Source organism: Pteropus medius, unplaced genomic scaffold (genome assembly GCF_902729225.1).
Source record: "Pteropus medius unplaced genomic scaffold, Ma_sr-lr_union100, whole genome shotgun sequence".
Lineage (NCBI taxonomy): Eukaryota > Metazoa > Chordata > Mammalia > Chiroptera > Pteropodidae > Pteropus > Pteropus medius.
Window position 1 is genome coordinate 6626233 of NW_024353908.1, and position 18823 is coordinate 6645055.

The 18823-nt window shown below is 37.8% G+C and overlaps 1 protein-coding gene across 1 annotated transcript in view; it reads left to right on the plus strand.

The window, feature by feature from the left end:
- The window catches only part of TAFA4 (TAFA chemokine like family member 4), a 134362-nt gene that overhangs the window by 7704 nt on the left and 107835 nt on the right, over positions 1-18823 (plus strand). Inside the window, exon 3 of the mRNA XM_039851657.1 lies at positions 3240-3355. Within this exon, the coding sequence (XP_039707591.1) occupies positions 3241-3355 (115 nt within the window). The 5' untranslated portion in view covers position 3240. The remainder of the gene's footprint in view (positions 1-3239; positions 3356-18823) is intronic.

The following is an 18823-nucleotide window of genomic DNA, read 5'->3' on the forward strand; positions in this document are numbered from 1 at the left end:
GCCTGCAAAATTTATACCCTCTGGTGTATGTGTCCTGTGTATCTCTTCCCCTTGAGTAGGGGCAGGTTTGTGAATGATGGGGGTTACTCCAGTGATTAGGTTATGGTTATATGAGGAAGATAAAGGGATTTTGTAGATATAATTAAGGCCCCAAATAAATTGATGTTGAGTAATCAAAAAAAGAGGTTATCCTGGATAGGACTGACCTAATCAGATGAGCCCTAGTGAGGTACTGGGCCTTTCATGAAGGAAGAGATTGAGACTGAAGGGGCCAGTGGTGGGGGGCATATAGCCAGATCTGGATGCAACCTCTAAGAACTGAGAGGAGTTCCTGGCCGATCGCCAGAACAGAGACCTCAGTCAAACAGGCCCAAGGAAATGGATTTTGACATCAGCAGGGGGATGCTTAGAAGCAGTCTTTCTCCAGTTGAGCCTCCAGAGAAGGACACACCCAGATGACACCTTGATTTCAACCCTGTAAGTCCCCAAGTGGAGGACCCAGCTAGAATGTGCCAGACTTCTGACTTATGAAAACTGAGATAATATATTCATGTTGTTTTAAACTGCTAAGTTTGGCAGTTAATTCATTACACAGCAATAGAAGACTATTCTGTTTATCTGATTCCTTGAAAATTTTTCCTTTTTGGGTCACTAATTCCTACTGGAAGCCAGGGTGCCTGATCCAGCCTGCAAATGTGTTTTGTTTGGTTTGTTCTGTGTTTTAAAAACAAAACAACTGAGATTAGTTGCCAGGATATAAAATGTGCAGACTGCATGTCAGAATCCAGTTTCTCTTGGAAAATTATAGCTGGCATTCCCGTGCTCACATCTGTGCAGTAACAGGCTGCTATGGGAGCAGTGCACTGGACAGGTTTCCACAGTCCCTGCTGTTCATCAGAACTTCTACCCAACCAGCCTGCTCGCTCACTTGGAGGTATTTGAATTTTTGACCCTTGGGAAAGAGAGATAAGCCTTTGTACAATTAGATCAATGACTGATATTGAGTTTAACAACTGGAATTTTAGAATACTGCATGTGGCACAGAGCACCTCGTTCAAAAATTCAGCAAATATGGAATCTTGAATCTCCATGCTTTCCCTACTCAATAATAAGTTAATAATCAATTCCCTAAATTGACAAGGTAATTAAATAACATCACCTCAAGCTCACGTAGGCCCGTATATTTTCTTTGCCACTTTTTGAACTGCTTTTAGGGCTTTTGTCTCCCGTGTGCATGCCGAGGTGGGAGAGACGGGAGACGTGCTTTGAGAAACCAAAGTGCGTGCAGGCCCTTCAAAGCAGAGACCCCATGGTTCCATGTCTGTTTAGAATGCTCTGGATTTCTCAGGCGAAGGGCACAAAGCAGCCAATGCTTTGTGTCCCTTTTAACAGAGTTCTTCAAAGATGACCTTAGACTCTTGTTGTGGTCTGGCTGCTTCAAAGGTAGACTGAGTCTCAAATCAATGAGCAATATGACACCCTTTCAACACGATATAGTTGAACTAAATTGTGAGAGAGGGAGAGAAGGGGAGGGGAAGACAAGGGAAGGGAAGAGACTCCCTGGCAGCAGAGTCCGCTCTCAGAGGAGTATGACGTGGATACCAGGTCCCTGAGGCTCTGCTTTCCCTCCAGCAGGGGATCAGGGTTCTGGTGGAAGTCCCGCTGGGCTGGCAGCCATGGGTGCTAGACCCTTCCTTCCAGGACTTCTCAGGAGCTTTGCCTCCAGTGTTAGCTGAATATGTATCTAAACTCATGTCTTTATCGTCGGCTCATGAATTGATACATCTTGTATATATAGAAAGGTAGGTCCCTATCATCCACCAGAGTGGATCACAGACACCATGAGACACGTGCCAGGCAGAACCTAATGTCACTGGAGTTTTCAAATGCCAAGCTGCCCTGACTTTTGCTTGAAAATGTTAACTTAAAAAAAGAACAAACCAAAAAGTTAATCGAGTTTTATCTAATTTCCCTATAATATCAAAAAGGGGAGGTAATGAGTGGAGGGGAACATTTTTGATATTTTCTTTTTATTTACTCTTTTTAGAGTTTGTTTTAGAATAGACTACAAAACCACATTTGAGAACTGAATTGTCTTTGAGCAACTCTTTCAATACTGTCCATCCTTAAGAAGTTAAGTTTATTCATTTATTTTCACAGCTTTATTGCATATAATGTCTTATAACATTGTGGATGTCTAAGGTATACAAAGTGATTCAATATCTATATATTGCAAAATGATAATCACTGTGGTATTGGCACCACCTTTATCCCATCACATAGTTACCATTTCTTTTTTGTGGTAAGAACACTGAAGACCTACTCTCAGCAACATTCAAGTATGAGATACAACATCATCAGCTATAATATCATGCTGTATATTAGATCCCCAAATTTGTTCATTTTATAACTGGAATTTTAATCCCCATATTTCTCCGTTTCCTCTACCCACAACCCCTGGTAACCACCACTCTACTCTCTATTTCTGTGGGTTTGTCTTTTTTAGATTCTATATATAAGTAATATCATAGAGTATTTGTGTTTCCCTGACTTATTTCGCTTAGCATAATGCCTTCAAGGTCCATCCAAATTGTTGCAAATGGCAGCAGGACTTCCTTCTTTTTCATGGCTGTATAATATTCATATAAGGGTGTATATATATATATATATACATATATATATATACACTACATTTTCTTTATTCATTTATCTGTTGATGTTCATATGAAGTTGTTTATTTAATTTTATATTCACCTGTACTTGCCCATCCGTATTCCCACCAAATTCTGAGCTATGAGGCCACTCTTTTAGGCCTTAATATATCGTCAAAGAAACTGGAAAAAAGCTCTTGAGCTGGGTGTGAAAATTTTTTGTGGTTTCTTTCAGATGCACAGACCTGTATATTTTATTTGAATCCAGCTCTCAGTATATAGCTTTTAAATATCATGATATAAAACAGTACACAATCTCAGTATTCTATCAGGACAACTGAAGCTGTAGCCCGGGAATTCATAAATAGACTTCCCACTGCGGCATGCTGCAGGCTTGGAAAACTCTTAATTATGAAAGGCGTTTTTTGAAAATGGAGGTAATGCACAGTGCAGATAAGGTTTGATTGGCCCTCAGTTTCCTTGAGGGAGAAGAGATCCAGCACAGGGCATCTCCCACCTTCCCTGGATTGTGTTTGCCAAGAAGCCTTGCCTCACTGACTTGCAGCCTGCTCTCTGCTTTCTCTCTAGGATGAGAGTCTATGCTAGGTCCGTGTTGCTGTCGCACTGGCTCTTCCTGGCCTACGTGTTAATGGTGTGCTGTAAGCTGATGTCCGCCTCGAGCCAGCATCTCAGGGGACACGCAGGTAGGCCCTTTAACGCTCATTATGCGCTGTTGAGATCAATTAATAAAACCCTTTCAAATCTCAGAGTCCACATTTTAGACAGACGTACTTGACAAGAGCTTTTGATGATGTGTAAATAACAAGAGAAAGCATGAAATACAGCAAAGTAAAGCAATTCAATGGTTGGTGCTTAAAGAGTGGTGTTCTAAGCATCTTTTAAAGATGTTCTTCAGGTTTTTCTTTTTTCTTTTCCCTTCCTGAGTACACGTTCATTTTAGTAGTGATTTTTTTCAAGGAATCTGGAAAACCAGCAGCACTTTATTCTTATTTTTTTAGTAAGTACCTGAAATTCATTTTTTTTCAACAATTCATAAGTTAAAAAAATTTTACTTTTCAAATTACAGTTGACATTCAATATTACATTAGTTTCAGGTATACAGCATAGTGATTAGACACATATAAATTACAAAGTAGTCCCCCTAAAAAGTCTAGTACCTACCCGGCACCATACATAGTTATTATAATATTATTGACTGTATATATTCCTAATGCAATACTTTACTTCCCCATGACTATTTTGTAACTGCCAATTTGTACTTCTTAATCCTTTCACCTTTTTCACTTAGACCCCCGATTCCTTCCCATTCGGCAACTATCAGTTCTCTGTATGGGTCTGTTTCTGTTTTGTTTGTTCATTTATTTTGTTCTTTAGTTTCCACATAGAAGTGAAATCATATGCTATTTGTGTTTCTCTGTTTGACTAATTTCACTTAGCATAATACCCTTCAGGTCAGGGGTCCCCCTTATCCCTGGGCCACGGACCAGTGCTGTCCGTGTCCTGTTAGGAACCGGGCTGCACGGCAGGAGGTGAGCTGCAGGTAAGTGAGTGAAGCTTCATCTGTATTTGCGGCCGTTCCCCAGCGCTAGCATCACCACCTCAGCTCCACCTCAGATCATCAGGCATTACATTCTCATAGGAGCACTGGTCCCTGGTGCCAAAAAGGGACTGCTCTAGGTCCATCTGTGTTGTTGCAGATGGTAAGATGTCATTTTTTTTTAATTTTTATTTTTTTATGGCTGAGTAATAGTCCATGTACCACCTCTTCTTTATTCAACTGTCTATTGATGGACACTTAGGTTGCTTCCATGTCTTGGCTGTTGTAAATAATGCTCCAGCAGCACTTTATTTGTATATGTATATACTGCAGCTTCCTTTGAAGGCAGAATATCTTTACAGATAAACCTAAATTAACATTTATAGGGCGATAGTAAAGAGAGCTTTCACATAATTTGAGACCCTTTTAAGATGTGTGGAGAAAAGATGATGAATGATTTTTAAAAAAAGTAAAAGAAAGAACAGAGAACAAAAAGGAGGTGGTAACTTTTGCATGGGACCTAAAATGGAGTGTTTCTGAAGTTTTAGGGAATCATTCTGATCATTTCTAGTGAGAACTGTGTCTATACTTTGTTTATTTCTAGAGAGAGATTAAAATAATCAGTTAAGCATCTGTGTGTGTGTGTGTGCGTGTGTGCGCATGTGCACGTGAGCTTTTCTTGGTAAATAAACATTTAAAGTGACACAGACTTGGAAACTTCTAAATGAATTGTGTTTTCCTGAATAGTTTACATTCGATAGAAGACTCCTTGCCAAATTAATTTACTGTCTCTGCTTTGATAATTTGAGCCGTGACAGTGTCAGGCATGCTTTGACTTTTTAGTAAAAAAAGTGAGGCTTGAACCATAAACCACATATGTGCCAGAATTGTGAAGTCTCTGTCCAAGAGGTCTTGTATATGGAGAAGTTTATTAGATATCCTTACCTTCAGACATATAGTCATGCTTTCTACTCAGTTATTCTGATATTTTAATGTTAAGACATAATTTTAGGCTTAAGATGATTTTAAAAATCTTTTATGACTCAATTTTTACTCCTCTAGCTTTACTCCTCAAATTGGAAGAAGACGAGAAAAATAATGATTGCAATTTAAAAAAATCCACATAAAAGCCATACCATCAAGCTGCTCTGATGTGCCCCTGGCTAGTTGATTATTGTGTTGTGTGTATCTTTTGATGAACTTGTTCTTGAGGATAGAGTTCTTGAAGTCATTAGTCTTATCTGTTTAATACACATCTGTTTTCTGGGTGCAGGTTGAGAGTCAGGTAGTAGACAGGCAAAGCTTTTCAGTGGGGTAGCTTATCAACAGCAGATTTCCAGATATTCAGGAACTAGGCTTGAGGGATTGTGCTGAAAAGTGATTAAAATTTAAAGGAAACAGAGGACATGACTGAACATTCAATTTTCTTACCATAACCCTTTGAATTTGGGAAAGGTAGAACTGTAAGTATAAATTAAGATTATAATCATATATGCATGAAATATGGACAGTACCTTCCATATAAGGAAAGATTTGGCAGCAGTAGGGATATAAGTCTGAGCAAAACCTGGCTAAATCCTGCTAAAGAAATGAAATTTCCACCCTAGAATTCCTAGATGATTTTATTTGCATTATCATCACATGACCTCTGGTTTTTGATTTTTCTTTGGCTTTTGGGAGGTTCTTACTGCTTTCATCTTTGGAATTTAAGTCCTTCTCATCCCATCATCTTAACAACCATTAAAGCAATCAAGGCAGTTACCTGCCTCTCGCTGAGCTTGCCTGCTGCCTAGACAACCATCTTTACAAAATTGCCCTTTGCCCAACAGCCAGGACCTCCATAGTTGACCTCTGGCCTCCTGCTGGTAGCGTGTGTCTGTCGAGAGGGAGGACTTCTGAATCCTACTGTGAACTCTTACTGCCTTACATGTTTCTTAAGTTGTGTCCCTGATGCCTGGAATATAGTGGGTGCTAAATGAATATTTATTATTAGGCCCATTAATTTTGAACATTTGTCGCTATGTGATTAATTATGTAGTTTTCTGCTGGTGGTAAAAATTCCAAACATAGACAGATGTGAAAGAAACCCTCTTAACTTTTTGTTGACTATTATATTAGTCAGGGTTCTTCAGAGAAAGAAAACCAAAAGGAGATATAGGCATATTGTGGGTTTGGTTCTAGACCCCCACAATAAAGCAAATATCACAATAAAATGAGGCACACAAGTTTTTGGTTTCCCAGTGCATATAACAGTTATGTATATACTATACTATAGTTTATTAAGTGTGCAACAGCATTATGTCTAAAAAAACAATGTAATTCTTTATTGCTAAAAATACTAACCATCATCTGAGCCTTCAGCAAGTCATAATCTTTTCTGTTGAAGGTTCTCGCCATGATGTTGGTGAAAATGCAGTATCTGCGAAGTGCAATAAAATGAGGTGTTCCTGTGCCTCTGTGTGTGCGTGTGTGTGTGTGTGTGTGTGTGTGTGTGTGTGTGTATAAAGAGATTTATTATAAGGTATTGGCTCACACAACTATGGAGATGGGAAATCTCATGAGCTGTACCCTGCAAGCTGGAGACCCAGAGAGCTGGTGATGTGGTTTAAAGGCCTGAGGTCCAGAAAGTTGATGGTGTAGATTCCAGTCCGAGTCTGAAGGCCTGAGAACCAGGAGCACACAGTAGTAGTAGGGATATGAGAAGTCTGAGCATAACCTGGAGCCCAGAGAGCAGGAGGAGACCAATGTTGCAGCTCAATGGTCAGAGAACAAATGTCAGCCTTCTTCTACCTTTTGGTTCTATTCAGGTCCTCAGTGGGTTGGATGAAGCCCAGCTACACTGGGAGGGCCGCCTGCTTTACTTAGTTCTTCAGTTCAAATGCTAATAATCTTGTCCCTAAACACCTTCACAGACGCACCCAGAAATAATGTTTAAGGAGACATCTGGAGGCATCATTACCACATATTGGCAAAAAATTAAAACTTGACAGCACCCAGAATTGATGAGGATATGGGGAAATGGGCAATATCATACTATTACCACTGGTAATAATGTTTAAGGAGACTCCCATAACCCAGTCGAATTGACACATAAAATTAACCATCACAACTATCCTTCTAGAAAAAAAAGAGTGTGTATACCCATATGCGTGTATGCACATGTATCACTGTGCACCCTGTTCTGTGCCTTGATTCTTTCTCCCATTTAACAATAGAGTTTAGAGACCTTTTTGTTTGAGTACTTACAGATCTATGTCACTCGTTGTAATACTGCGTAGCCATCTATTGTGTGAATGTGCCATAAATTATTTGATCACTCCTAATTCTGGTGAACATTGTGCTTTTTACTAGATTTGTACAAATATATATGTTCTGACTTCAGGTGAATTCTTAGCAGTGAAATCCTGAATTAAAGTACGTGTAAGTATTTTAGTGAGAGTAGGCTAATTGCTGTAACAGATAGACCAAATATGCCCAAGAAATGGCCCAAGAAAATAACTTTTATTTTTTGCTCACGAGTGCTGGGTGGGTAAATCTGTCAGTTGGGTAATTCTTCACTACTCCAGTGCTTTTACTCGCATGGATGGAAGCTCTCTCATTTTCAGCCTGTGGCTTCCATGGTTGTTCTGAAATGGTCTCCTTCCCAGCCAGCTAGGAGGGGAAATAAGCAAGGAGGGAAGTACTGATGAGCCGGGCCTAGGTGTGGGCTACATCACTTGCACTGTTCTGCCATTGGCTGGAGCTTTGATGGCTGGGAAACACTAGCTGTTGGGTCTTGGAGAAAGGAAGAGTATGAATTTTGTGAGACTCCTGCAGCCTCTGACATAGCACATTAATATTTTACTAGTGTCACAGTGCTTTCTAAAACTTTTGTACTTATTTATGCCTCCACCAGTGCTAATAGTATGATAATGCCCATTTCCCCATATCCTCATCAATTCTGGGTGCTGTCAAGTTTTAATTTTTTTGCCAATATGTGGTAATGAAAAACTGCTGTCTGGTTATTTTGACTTGGCATGTCTTTTTGACTGAAGACTCTTAATGTGCTGGTGGACTGTTGTTTTTCTTTGAGCTATTTAATCCTTCATTCATTTTCCTCTTGGCTCCATCAGTTGTTTACTTGTCAATTCTTAAAAGCTCTTTGCAAATGGAGGACAGTGGAGGACTTTGACCATCTCTTTCTTTGTTCCTTCCTGCTCCTCCTCTCACCACTGCCATTCCAGTGAGGCTGTGTGTGTGTGTGTGTGTGTGTGTGTGTGTGTGTGTGTGACCAAGATGCTGAGGAACTCTGTCAGATGCATTACTTCACCATGCATGTACCTAAAGAAGCTCGACAGTGGAAACAAGCTGCAGAGTGTTAACTGCAGAAGTCTGTGTGTGAGAGTCCAGAAAGACTCCTGAGAGTGTCCCGAGGGCTTTGTGGTCAGTGCTGGCCAATTAAAGGGACAGTGGCCCTAAAACCCTAGTTAGAGGCTTATTGGATGCAGAATAATGGTTTAGGAGAATGGCTTGTTGATGGTTGTGTATAAACAAGAAGGTATTTTACAACCCACCTCTCTAAGATAGAGATAGAAAGGAGGAAGGTGGGTCTCATCACCTGTTTGGGAGGATTGAGTATTAGGTGTAGATTGAAGTTTTATTTTAGTTCAAGCATTAAAAAAACAAAACAAAATAAAAACCTACCTAGTTTTCACAATGGGTGGTGGTAATCTTTTTTAAGGCAAATGACATTAGTAAACCTCCCCAAAAATCCAGAGGTAGTATTTTTAAGGAACTAGAAACCACAAAAGACCTTCTTTGTTGCTTTTAAAATTCTACTTGACATAATGATTGAATAGTAGGCCAGATGGTGTCTGTAGCCTCGAGCCATAGATAAGGTGAAGGGGCCACGTTAAAGGAAGCCAGAGTTAACTCTCTATTATTTCCTCAACTAGCCATTTGCCTTTTTATTCCTTTTTACCCCCTCACTAAGCAGAATACTTCCCTGCAAGAGGGCAGCAAACATAAGAAAGCAGAAAGATATTGGCAATTTTAGAACCTTGAGTCCTGTGGAGTTAATTGTTTAGGAATATTTGTGAAAGCTTCATAGATGTAGACATGAGAATTTTGGGACACAACGCACTCCACATTCTTGAGATCTATCCCTGGGAATATTTGGACACTTCAAAATATTAAAAATTTTCCCTTTGAAACAGAATAATAGCTACCTTTCTGATGTGGCTGAGAGTTAGGAACTTGGGTGCTACTGGTTTACAAGTTCGTTTCAGTAGTTCCAGTTCCCCAGAGAGCTTTAAGTATGATCTGGTTTGGCGTGTTTCAATTCCACCAAATGCTGTGGTGGTTAGCTACTATTTAATATAATTTATTTCAGTGTAAAGCCTCTTATTTAATATATTCTGTCCAGGTGGAAAGGCCTTGTAAAACTGGAGACACTTGGGAATGAGGCAGTAAATAGAATCAAGTGTTGGGGCTCTGAAGTCAAAATAATCCTGGTTCTGCACTGCACATGCTGGCTGTGTGACCTTGTCCAGGTCACTTAACCTCTCTGAACCTGCTTCATCATTAGTAAAAATGAATGTCTTTATTGAGATCTGCCTTCTTTTGAATGCATTCCATTTTATAGAGGTTCTGTAGTATTTAAATTTATGGGAATTTAGGATTTAGGTCTTCTCTATTATAAATGATAATGCAAAATATGAATGTGATTGTGTGTTTTGGTGATTGTGTTATATTTAACTTAGGATAAATTATTTGTAGAGTCCTTGTTACATCCCAGTTTGGGTCCATGTTGCTGTCCTTTCTAATGGCTGAAATTGTGTAGGAATCCTTTAGATATTTTTGATAGGAATGACTATTTTAGCCCTAGTTTCCCATAAGAAACCTCTATTTCTTTCAAAGATAACAGTTGGGTGGGGACCATCTACTACAGTTTTCTTGTAAGGCTTAAATGTGCTGTATTATATGTGAAAACTTCAAGTAATAAAATTGCATGTGTAAGCTGCTATTTTTACTTTGCAGACTAAAATGAATTATATTATTACAAATGGTTTTGAAAAATGATTTGCCTGCATTGCTGAGTTTTGACACAAGGGGGCAGGCAAGGTTTAGAAGAGCTAAATAGCAGAATGGAGGACTTTATCGAAGCTCTGTCCAGTAGAAGAAATATGAGAGCCACATATATAATTTTAAGTGTTCTATACACAATTAAAAAGTAAAAAGAAGTAGGTGAGGTTAATATTACTAATATATTTTATTTAGCCTAACATGTGGCCCTAGCCACATTTCAAGTGCTTAATAGCCACATGCGGCTAGAGGCTACTGTAATCAACAGCACAAGCTAAGAAACTGGGTTCTGTAGTATTTCATTACTTTCTGAAAGATTAGAATTATGTTATTTGATTCATGGGTCAATCATAGGGCACAATGTTTTATATAACTTTATTTCACTTAATTTTTAAAAATGTTTTATTTACTTTTTTTTCCTTTCCTGAATAACTACTTCTCAATTTAGGGAAAATGCCAGTAAGTGGGGTTTGTAATCTCCAGTTATAAAGAGTGGGGAAGATGATTTTGTTTCCTAATGAACTGCCTGTATGATCTTTTTTTTTTTTTTTTTTGCAAGTGAGTATTTTTAGAGAGAGGCAAGTAGCAAAATAACTTGAAATAGTGGGAGTGTGTGTGTATGTGCGTGGGTGTGATGGCTTTGGCCATTAAGTCTTAAACTTACTCCCTGGAAAGCTTATTTTGATCAGTAATGGGCATTTGCTCATCGAGTGAAATCTGATGTTAGTTTTAATATGGTTTTTCCTTAATTGTCCCTGTCGTCCTCCCTCTTGCCCTAGCCCCCACTGAATGGTTATTTCATTAACTGTATGGGTATATTTCTATGTAGGCAAGCCCACAGAAAGAGCCTCTATTTTTAAATTAATACAAAAGGATGGTAGAATGGACAAAAAGCTTGTGTTTTGGTAGTGACTGAAAAGGGCATCTACCTGATGATGCGTACTCGATTCTCCCCCTGGGAAGCTTTTACACAAAAAATCACAGAGGCCCCACACAGCTATGTTGCATCTGGATCTTGCAGGGTGGACCCTGGGGCACTGTATTATTTAATAGCTGCAGTGGTGATTATTCAGACCCGCAGCTAAAGAAAAAAACTGCTGATTCAGAAGACAAACAAAAAGAATATCAGAAGTTTGACTCTAGCTCATTAAGCTACTCTTTGATTGCAGTGGTGATGTGTCTCCATTTCAGTCTCACCATGCCGCAGCTAGGCTGAGGAGAGGTATATTTCCCCCCATAAAGGTGACCTCCATCTCCTTCTCTTTGCTAGAACTGTGAAAATACTCATTTTGCATTGGCATAGCCATTCCTGGATGCTAAAAGCCTTTAGTGTGAGGAATTCCACTGACCTCCCTTGTACCCTACATTATTTTTCTCTGGTGCCATCTTGATGGGCTCATCATAATCTCAGCATTCAATGAGAAAGGAAAGGAACAGGTTATCCGAGGTGATAATGTTCAGCTTCTTCTCATCTCTTTGGCTGCAAATTCAAGTCCCAGTGCTGTTGGCAGGGTCAGCTTTGCGAAGTAGCTGACAAATGAGTGTGCTACTCATCCTTTTTGATGGGAAGGAAGGGTTGTTTCACTGACAGGGGAGTAAAGACTCTCAGTTCCTTATGTGAGCTTGTGAGTCCCCTTTTTTGAGTCTTGAGGCAGACTAGGCCTTTGAAGAGTTCTCTGGGTAATTAGCAAAAAGATTCACTTTACCCTTGAGAATGAAGTTTCTCATTCTTCTTTCAAGCCAGACACTTAAACTCATGTAAACAAAGCCTACGATTTAGGGTTTAAAAAACCATGGGTCAATATCTCATCTGTGTCAGTGCTATACAAGGAAATCAGAATCTATTGTCCCATATAAGAAAATTAAATTATTGGTAAAATGATTCAGGAGGAATCGAGACGGGGCAGGAAGAAAAATAAGGTTTTGTGTTTTCCTAGGCGTTGCTTGGATGCTTGCAATATTTTGGCCCATATGGTGGTCTCAGAATAGCACACTGGAAATAATGTTAATGAAAGAGCATTCAAAAACCCGTTAAAAAAGGATTAATTGCTTGTGAGAAGACTATGTGTACAAGAATTAAAAACAATTCCATTCCTATTAATGTGCTATTAATGCTTATGTTTTGGAGAATGTCTGAAATCAGATAAGAACTATAACCAATTTAAACAGGGCTGGGAGGGCCCCAAGGTGGTGGGCTCTCTCTTCCTGTTTCTTAAATCTGTGCTGGAGAGAGCTTAGGAATCCCAGAGCCAGAAAGGGAAACAATAGAGAACTTTGTTTCCAGAAAAAATAATATGGGCATGAAATGAAATAAATGACTTAATCCACAGTGTTGTTAAAAGTGGCTCATTTTTCTGTAGTTTGCCACTGACTTTGCATAGCTACCTGCGAAAGGGCTGGAAATAAATGCCAGCAAGGCAGGGGGATGGGAGACTTGAACAACCTGAACTTGGTTATGAAAGAAGGAGTACAAAGTCAAGGTGTGCGCCTTCTCCCCCTAAATCAAAGTGTGTACAGGTGTACACACTTCATTATTCGAAAAGCATTTGCACGGGGTGGTGGAAGTCAATTCTTTCAAGAGCAGCTTTGAAACCTGATTGGATTTGAGCCAGAGGAGAGAGCATGTTGCTGTTTTCTCCCCAAGTGTCCTGCCATCGTCTGACAGACTTCCAAATAAGTGCCTACCCGTGGAGGACAGTGATCTCTAACTGGGGATATTGCATGTGTTTGACCTATTGCAGGTCAGTCACATCCGATAGGAGAGAATGACCACATGTAAAGTGAGAGCGCGGAATTCATTATTTTCCTAGTTAATACTTTTAGGGTACTGTCTAAAAACTTGAAACATCCACAGGATGGCTGGATCAGCATTTTCGTTGCCAGGTGTATGAGTTTGTGAGTGTCAGTCTTTTCTCGAAGGAAAATTACGCTCTTTGAACTTTCCAGCTGGGAGCGAGAAGGCTGTTAGTCTGTTTTTTGTTGCTGATCTTGAATTTGTTTTCCAATGAGCCTGGCTTTTGACTTGAGTGTGTGACATGTTGAGTGTGGATTGTTTCTCTAAGTTGCTGAAACCTTAATTTGAACCCTATTAATTTTAGAATTTGTGGTGATTCTGAAATGATAGGGCTGACATTTACCCATGTGTTGTCTGAAAAGAGATTTGCTAAGCAAATAAACAGCGTAAATATATTTGCCTGGGACCAGTTTAAGTTATCTTAAAAAATTGTCAAGTGCTTTGGAAGCATTTATTTAACATGAAATCAAAATGCTTTTTCCTTTGCTCTGTAAAGTCCTAGCTTCATGAGTTATTGAATAACAACAAAGTTATTCAATCCCTCTGAGCCTCAGTCTCATTTTCCTGGAAACTGGTATAACAACATCCCCTATCTCAAAAGCGATTTTGTAAAGTTTAAATGAAATAGTTCATGTAATTTGGTGTTAAGTTTGGAACGGAAGGCATTTATTTAAAAATTTAAAACAGCTTTATTAGAGTACAGTTGACATACAGTAAACTGCATACATTTGAAAGTGTAGAATTTAAAACATATATGTATACACGCGTGCGCGCGCACACACACACACACACACACACATATGCCGAGAAACCATCTCCATGATCGAACTAATGAATATAACCATCACCCCAGAAAGTTTCCTTTGTAATCAGTCTCTCTTCTATCCCTAGGCAAACACTATTCTTTTTGTCATTATGAATAAGTTTGCACTTTTTTCTAAAATTGTGTTTAAGTGGAATCATACAGCATACATTCCTTTTTTGTTTGATTCTTTTCTGCATAATTGTTTTATGATTCATCTATAGTGTTGCATGTATCAATAGCTCATTTCTTTTAATTGCTGAATAGTATTCCATCATGTGTCACACTGTTCATTCATCTGTTGTGGGACATTTGGGGTGTTACCAGTTTTGGTTATTACAAATAGAGCTGTTATGAACATTTCATACAAGTGCTTATATGGGCATATGCTTTCATTTTCTTTAGTAAAATATCTAGGGAGCACAATGGCTGGTTCATATGTATGTCTGATGTATGTTTGACTTTTTTAAAGAAACCGTTAAACTGTTTTCCAAAGTGTTTATACCAACTCATACTCCCACCAGCAGTGTATGAGAGTCTCAGTTCCTTCACATTCTTGTCAGCACTTGGAGTGATTGGTATTTTTAATTTTACCCATTTTATGTGTAGTGATATCATAAGGTGGTTTCAGTTTGCATTTCCCTAATGACTAATGACGTTGTACATCTTTTTCGTTTGCTTTACTGTATATCTGAGGTGAAGTCTCTATTCAAATCGTTTGCCCATTTTTTAAAAAAATTGGGTTGTTTATATTAATATTGAGTTTTTAGAGTTTTAAAAATTTATTTATTTATTAAAAACATTTTTTTTTTTAAAATTATGGTAACATTGGTTAACGAAATCCAGTAAGTTTCAGGTGTATAATTCAGCAGTAAGGCATATATATATTGCATTGCGTGTTTACCTTCCATAGTTAGATTTCTTTTTGTCACCACATATTTGACTCCTTATTCCCTTTCACATTTCTCCTACCCCTCTACCCTCTGGTAACCACTAGTCTATTGTCCTTGTCCACAAGTCTTTGTTTGTTTGTCCTGTTCATTTGTTGCTTTTAAGTTTATATCCCATGTGTAAGTGATATCATGTGGTTTTAAACTTTTTCTGTCTGGCTTATTTCACTTAGCATGATTATCTCAAAGTCCATCTATATTGTCGTAAATGACAGTATTTCATCTCTTCTTACGGCTGAGTAATGTTCCATTATGTATATGTACTGCAGCTTCTTTAGCCAACACTTAAGTTGCTTCCATGTCCTGGCCACTGTGAATAATGCTGTTATGAACATCGGTGTGCAAATATCTTTTCAGATATGGATTCTTAAGTCTTTGGGGTAAACATCCAGTGGAGGGATTGCTGGATCATGCGGTAGATCAATTCTTAATTTTTTGAGGAAACTCCATACTGTTTTCCATAGTGGCTGTACCAATTTGCAGTCCCACCAGCAGTGTATGAGGGTTCCTTTTTCTCCGCATCCTCTCCAGCATTTGTTATTACTTGTCCTTTTGATAAAACAGCTATTCTAACTGGTGTAAGATGGTATCTCATTGTGGTTTTGATTTGCATTTCCCTAATAGCTAACGATATTGAACATCTTTTCATATATTTCTTGGCCATTTATATGTCTTCTTGGGAGAAGTGTCTGTTCAGGTCCTCTGCCCATTTTTTAACTAGATTTTTTTTTTCTTTTTTCCTTTTTTTTTTCTGTTACTGAGTTGTATGATTTCTTTGTATATTTTGGATATTAGGCCCTTACTGAAGGCATTGCTTGCAAATATATTTTCCCATTCAGATGGCTGTCTCTTTACCTTGTTGACAGTTTCTTTTGCTGTGCAGATGCAGTCCCATTCATTTACTTTTGCTTTTACTTCCCTTGCCTTTGAGGTCAAATTCATAAAATCCTCCTTTAGTCTAAGGTCCATGAGTTTAGTTCCTATGTTTTCTTCTTTGCAATTTATTGTTTCAGGCCTTATATTCAGGTTCTTAATCCATTTTGAGTGTGGTGATAGACAACAGTCTAATTTTATTCTTTTACAGGTAGCTTTCCAGTTTTCCCAGCACTATTTATTGAGGAGGCTTTCCTTTCTCCATTGTATGATTTTGGCTCTTTGGTTAAAAATTTTTGCCCATATGTACATGAGTTTACTTCTGGACTCTTGATTCTGTTCCACTGGTCTGTGTGCCAACACCATGCCATTTTGATTATTGTCGCTTTGTAGTATAATTTGAAGTCAAGGAGAGTGATGCCTCCAGCTTTGTTCTTTTTTCTCAGGATGTTTTTGGTAATTTGGGGTCTTTTGTGCTTCCATACAAATCTGATGGTTTTTTGTTCTATTTTTTTAAAAAATGCTGACGAGATTTTGATGGGGATTGCATTAAATCTGTATAATGCTTTAGGTAATAAGGTCATTTTAACTATGTTGATTCTTCCAATTCAAGAACACAGAATATCTTTCCATTTCTTTATTCTTCTTTGATTTCTTTTAATAAGGTCTATGGTTTTCATTATATAGGTTCTTCACATGTTTTGTTAGATTTATTCTTAGGTATTTTATTCTTTTTGTCATAATTACAAAAGGAATTATTCTTTTCACTTCTTTTTCTGAGAATTCATTATTAGAGTATAGGTGTGCTATGGACTTTTAAACATTGATTTTATATTCAGAAACTTTACTGTATTTGCTTATTCTAGTAGTGTTCTTGTGGAGTCTTTAGGGATTTCTAGATAGAGAATCATATCATCTGCAAATAGGGGCAGTTTGGCTTCTTCATTTTCTATTTGGATGCCTTTTATATCTTTCTCTTGACTGATTGCACTCACTAGGACCTCCAATATTGTATTGAATAACAACGGCGGTAGTGGACAGCCTTGTCTTGTTCCTGATCTTAGAAGAAATGTTTTTAGTTTTTCACCATTAAGCATAATGTTGTCTGAGGGTTTGTCATATATGGCCTTTATTATGTTAAGATACTTTCTTTCTATCCTGATTTTGTTAAGTGCTTTGATCATAAATGGATGCTGTATCTTGTCGAAGGCTTTTTCTGCATGTATTGATATGATCATATGATTCTTATTTTTTAATTTGTTTACATGGTGTATCACATTAATCAATTTGTGTATGTTGAACCGTCCCCTCCCTTGGCCCTGGGATGAAGCCCACTTGATCATGGTGTATAATCTTTTCAATATGTTGTTATATTTGGTTCACTAGTATCTTATTTAGGTTTTTTTGTATCAGTGTTCCTGAGGAGTTTTTAGAATATTTTATGTATTCTTGATACAATTTCTTCATTGGAGATGAATTGCAAATATTTTCTCCTAATCTCTTCATTCTCTTAAGTGTCTTTTGAAGAGCAGAAATTTTTTGTTTTGATGAAGTCCAGTTTACCAGTTTGTTCAGTTTGTTTTTTTATGTATTGTACTTTTATGTATTGTACTTTTGATGTTTTAGAACTATTTTCCCTTATCCCAAGGCCACAGAGGTTGTTGTTTCCTATGAAATGTTTTAGTTGTAGGCTTTACATTTAGGTTTATGATCCATTTTTTATATGATGTACTTAATGCATTTTAGTAGGTAAAAAAATATTACTCATTATAAATTCTCTTGTTACCTTGGTGAAATTGCTGCAAGTACTTGAAAATAATAAAATCATATATTTATTTTTAAATATATTAATAAGCCAGACTGATAGTTCCTTACTAATTAGTGTGTGAATTAGTGCGTTAAAATAAAGGTGTGCAGTAATTGAAACAATACAACTTTTAGGAAAGAGTATTATAAACAGCACATCTGTGCATCTCTGAACAATAAGAATGCTAGCCTGGACGCCAGGAGACCAGCTTTCCTTCCAGACTTAGAAAATAACTAGTTGTGTAGACCATGACAGATTACTGTCACGAGTTGTTTAATCTCTTGGCCTCAGTTTCTACAGCAGTAAAACTAGAAGTTAGATGAATTTTTAAGTTCACAGTGTATAGATCTGCCTTCTAGGTATGGAGTAGATTCTTCAGGATCCTTATATCCACTTTGGTACCAATAATTGACTAGATTGGATAGATGTCTCTCATCTGTAATATGTCTTATTTTTCAAGCATGTGTTGATTGCATTTCGATGGAGAAAATATGTGTTTGATGGCATTTTAATAGAGAATTGACTTAAAAGGGCTTTGACTTCCTATTAATGCTGCGTGATTTATGCATTTTTTAAATCAAAGAATATAACAGTACAACTACTGTATGATTGAAAATATACCGTGAACATTATTCCTACCAGTAAAATGTATTCTGACTTATTTTAGTTGGAGAACATTCAGCTAGATGATGTTCTGCTGAGATTCTTTTGAATTTTGAGGTGTAATAAGACCATGATATAAAAAATTGGTCAGCAGTTGTGGCTAGTAGATTTCAACATTGCTCATATGCCCATTTGTTCATTTGGTTCTACTCCAAGGCAATTAAATGACCGGACTCTGCTCTCAGCTCTGACAGTATTCTTCACTCTGCTCTATCCATACTGCTGATGACTCAGAAGGTGGCAAGGGGTGGTAGATAGTGTGCATATCACTACTAGAATATATTTGTAATTTGGGCCCTCCTGAAGGGTGGAGTTAGAATCTTTCTCTATCCTATATATCCTATAATATGTGCTAGCTTGGAAACCATCAGGAACATGTTAATACACAAGTTAATTAGGGTAAAAAGGAAATCCTTGTAAGGACTGTCATGTGGTCCATATGTTGCTGTGTGCCTATTTTTAGTAACAGCTACAGGTCTACATACACATACACACATGCGCATGTCGTAAGTTATATTTATAGTCTTTGGGTTCTTCGAGTATTTTAATATAACTGATTTTCTTTGCAACTTTTTAAAATTTTATGCATTTATAGTACTTGTTTAAGAGGAAGTTTATAGGTTTCACCATGGCATAAAAAAGATGAAGATTTGATGTGTTTA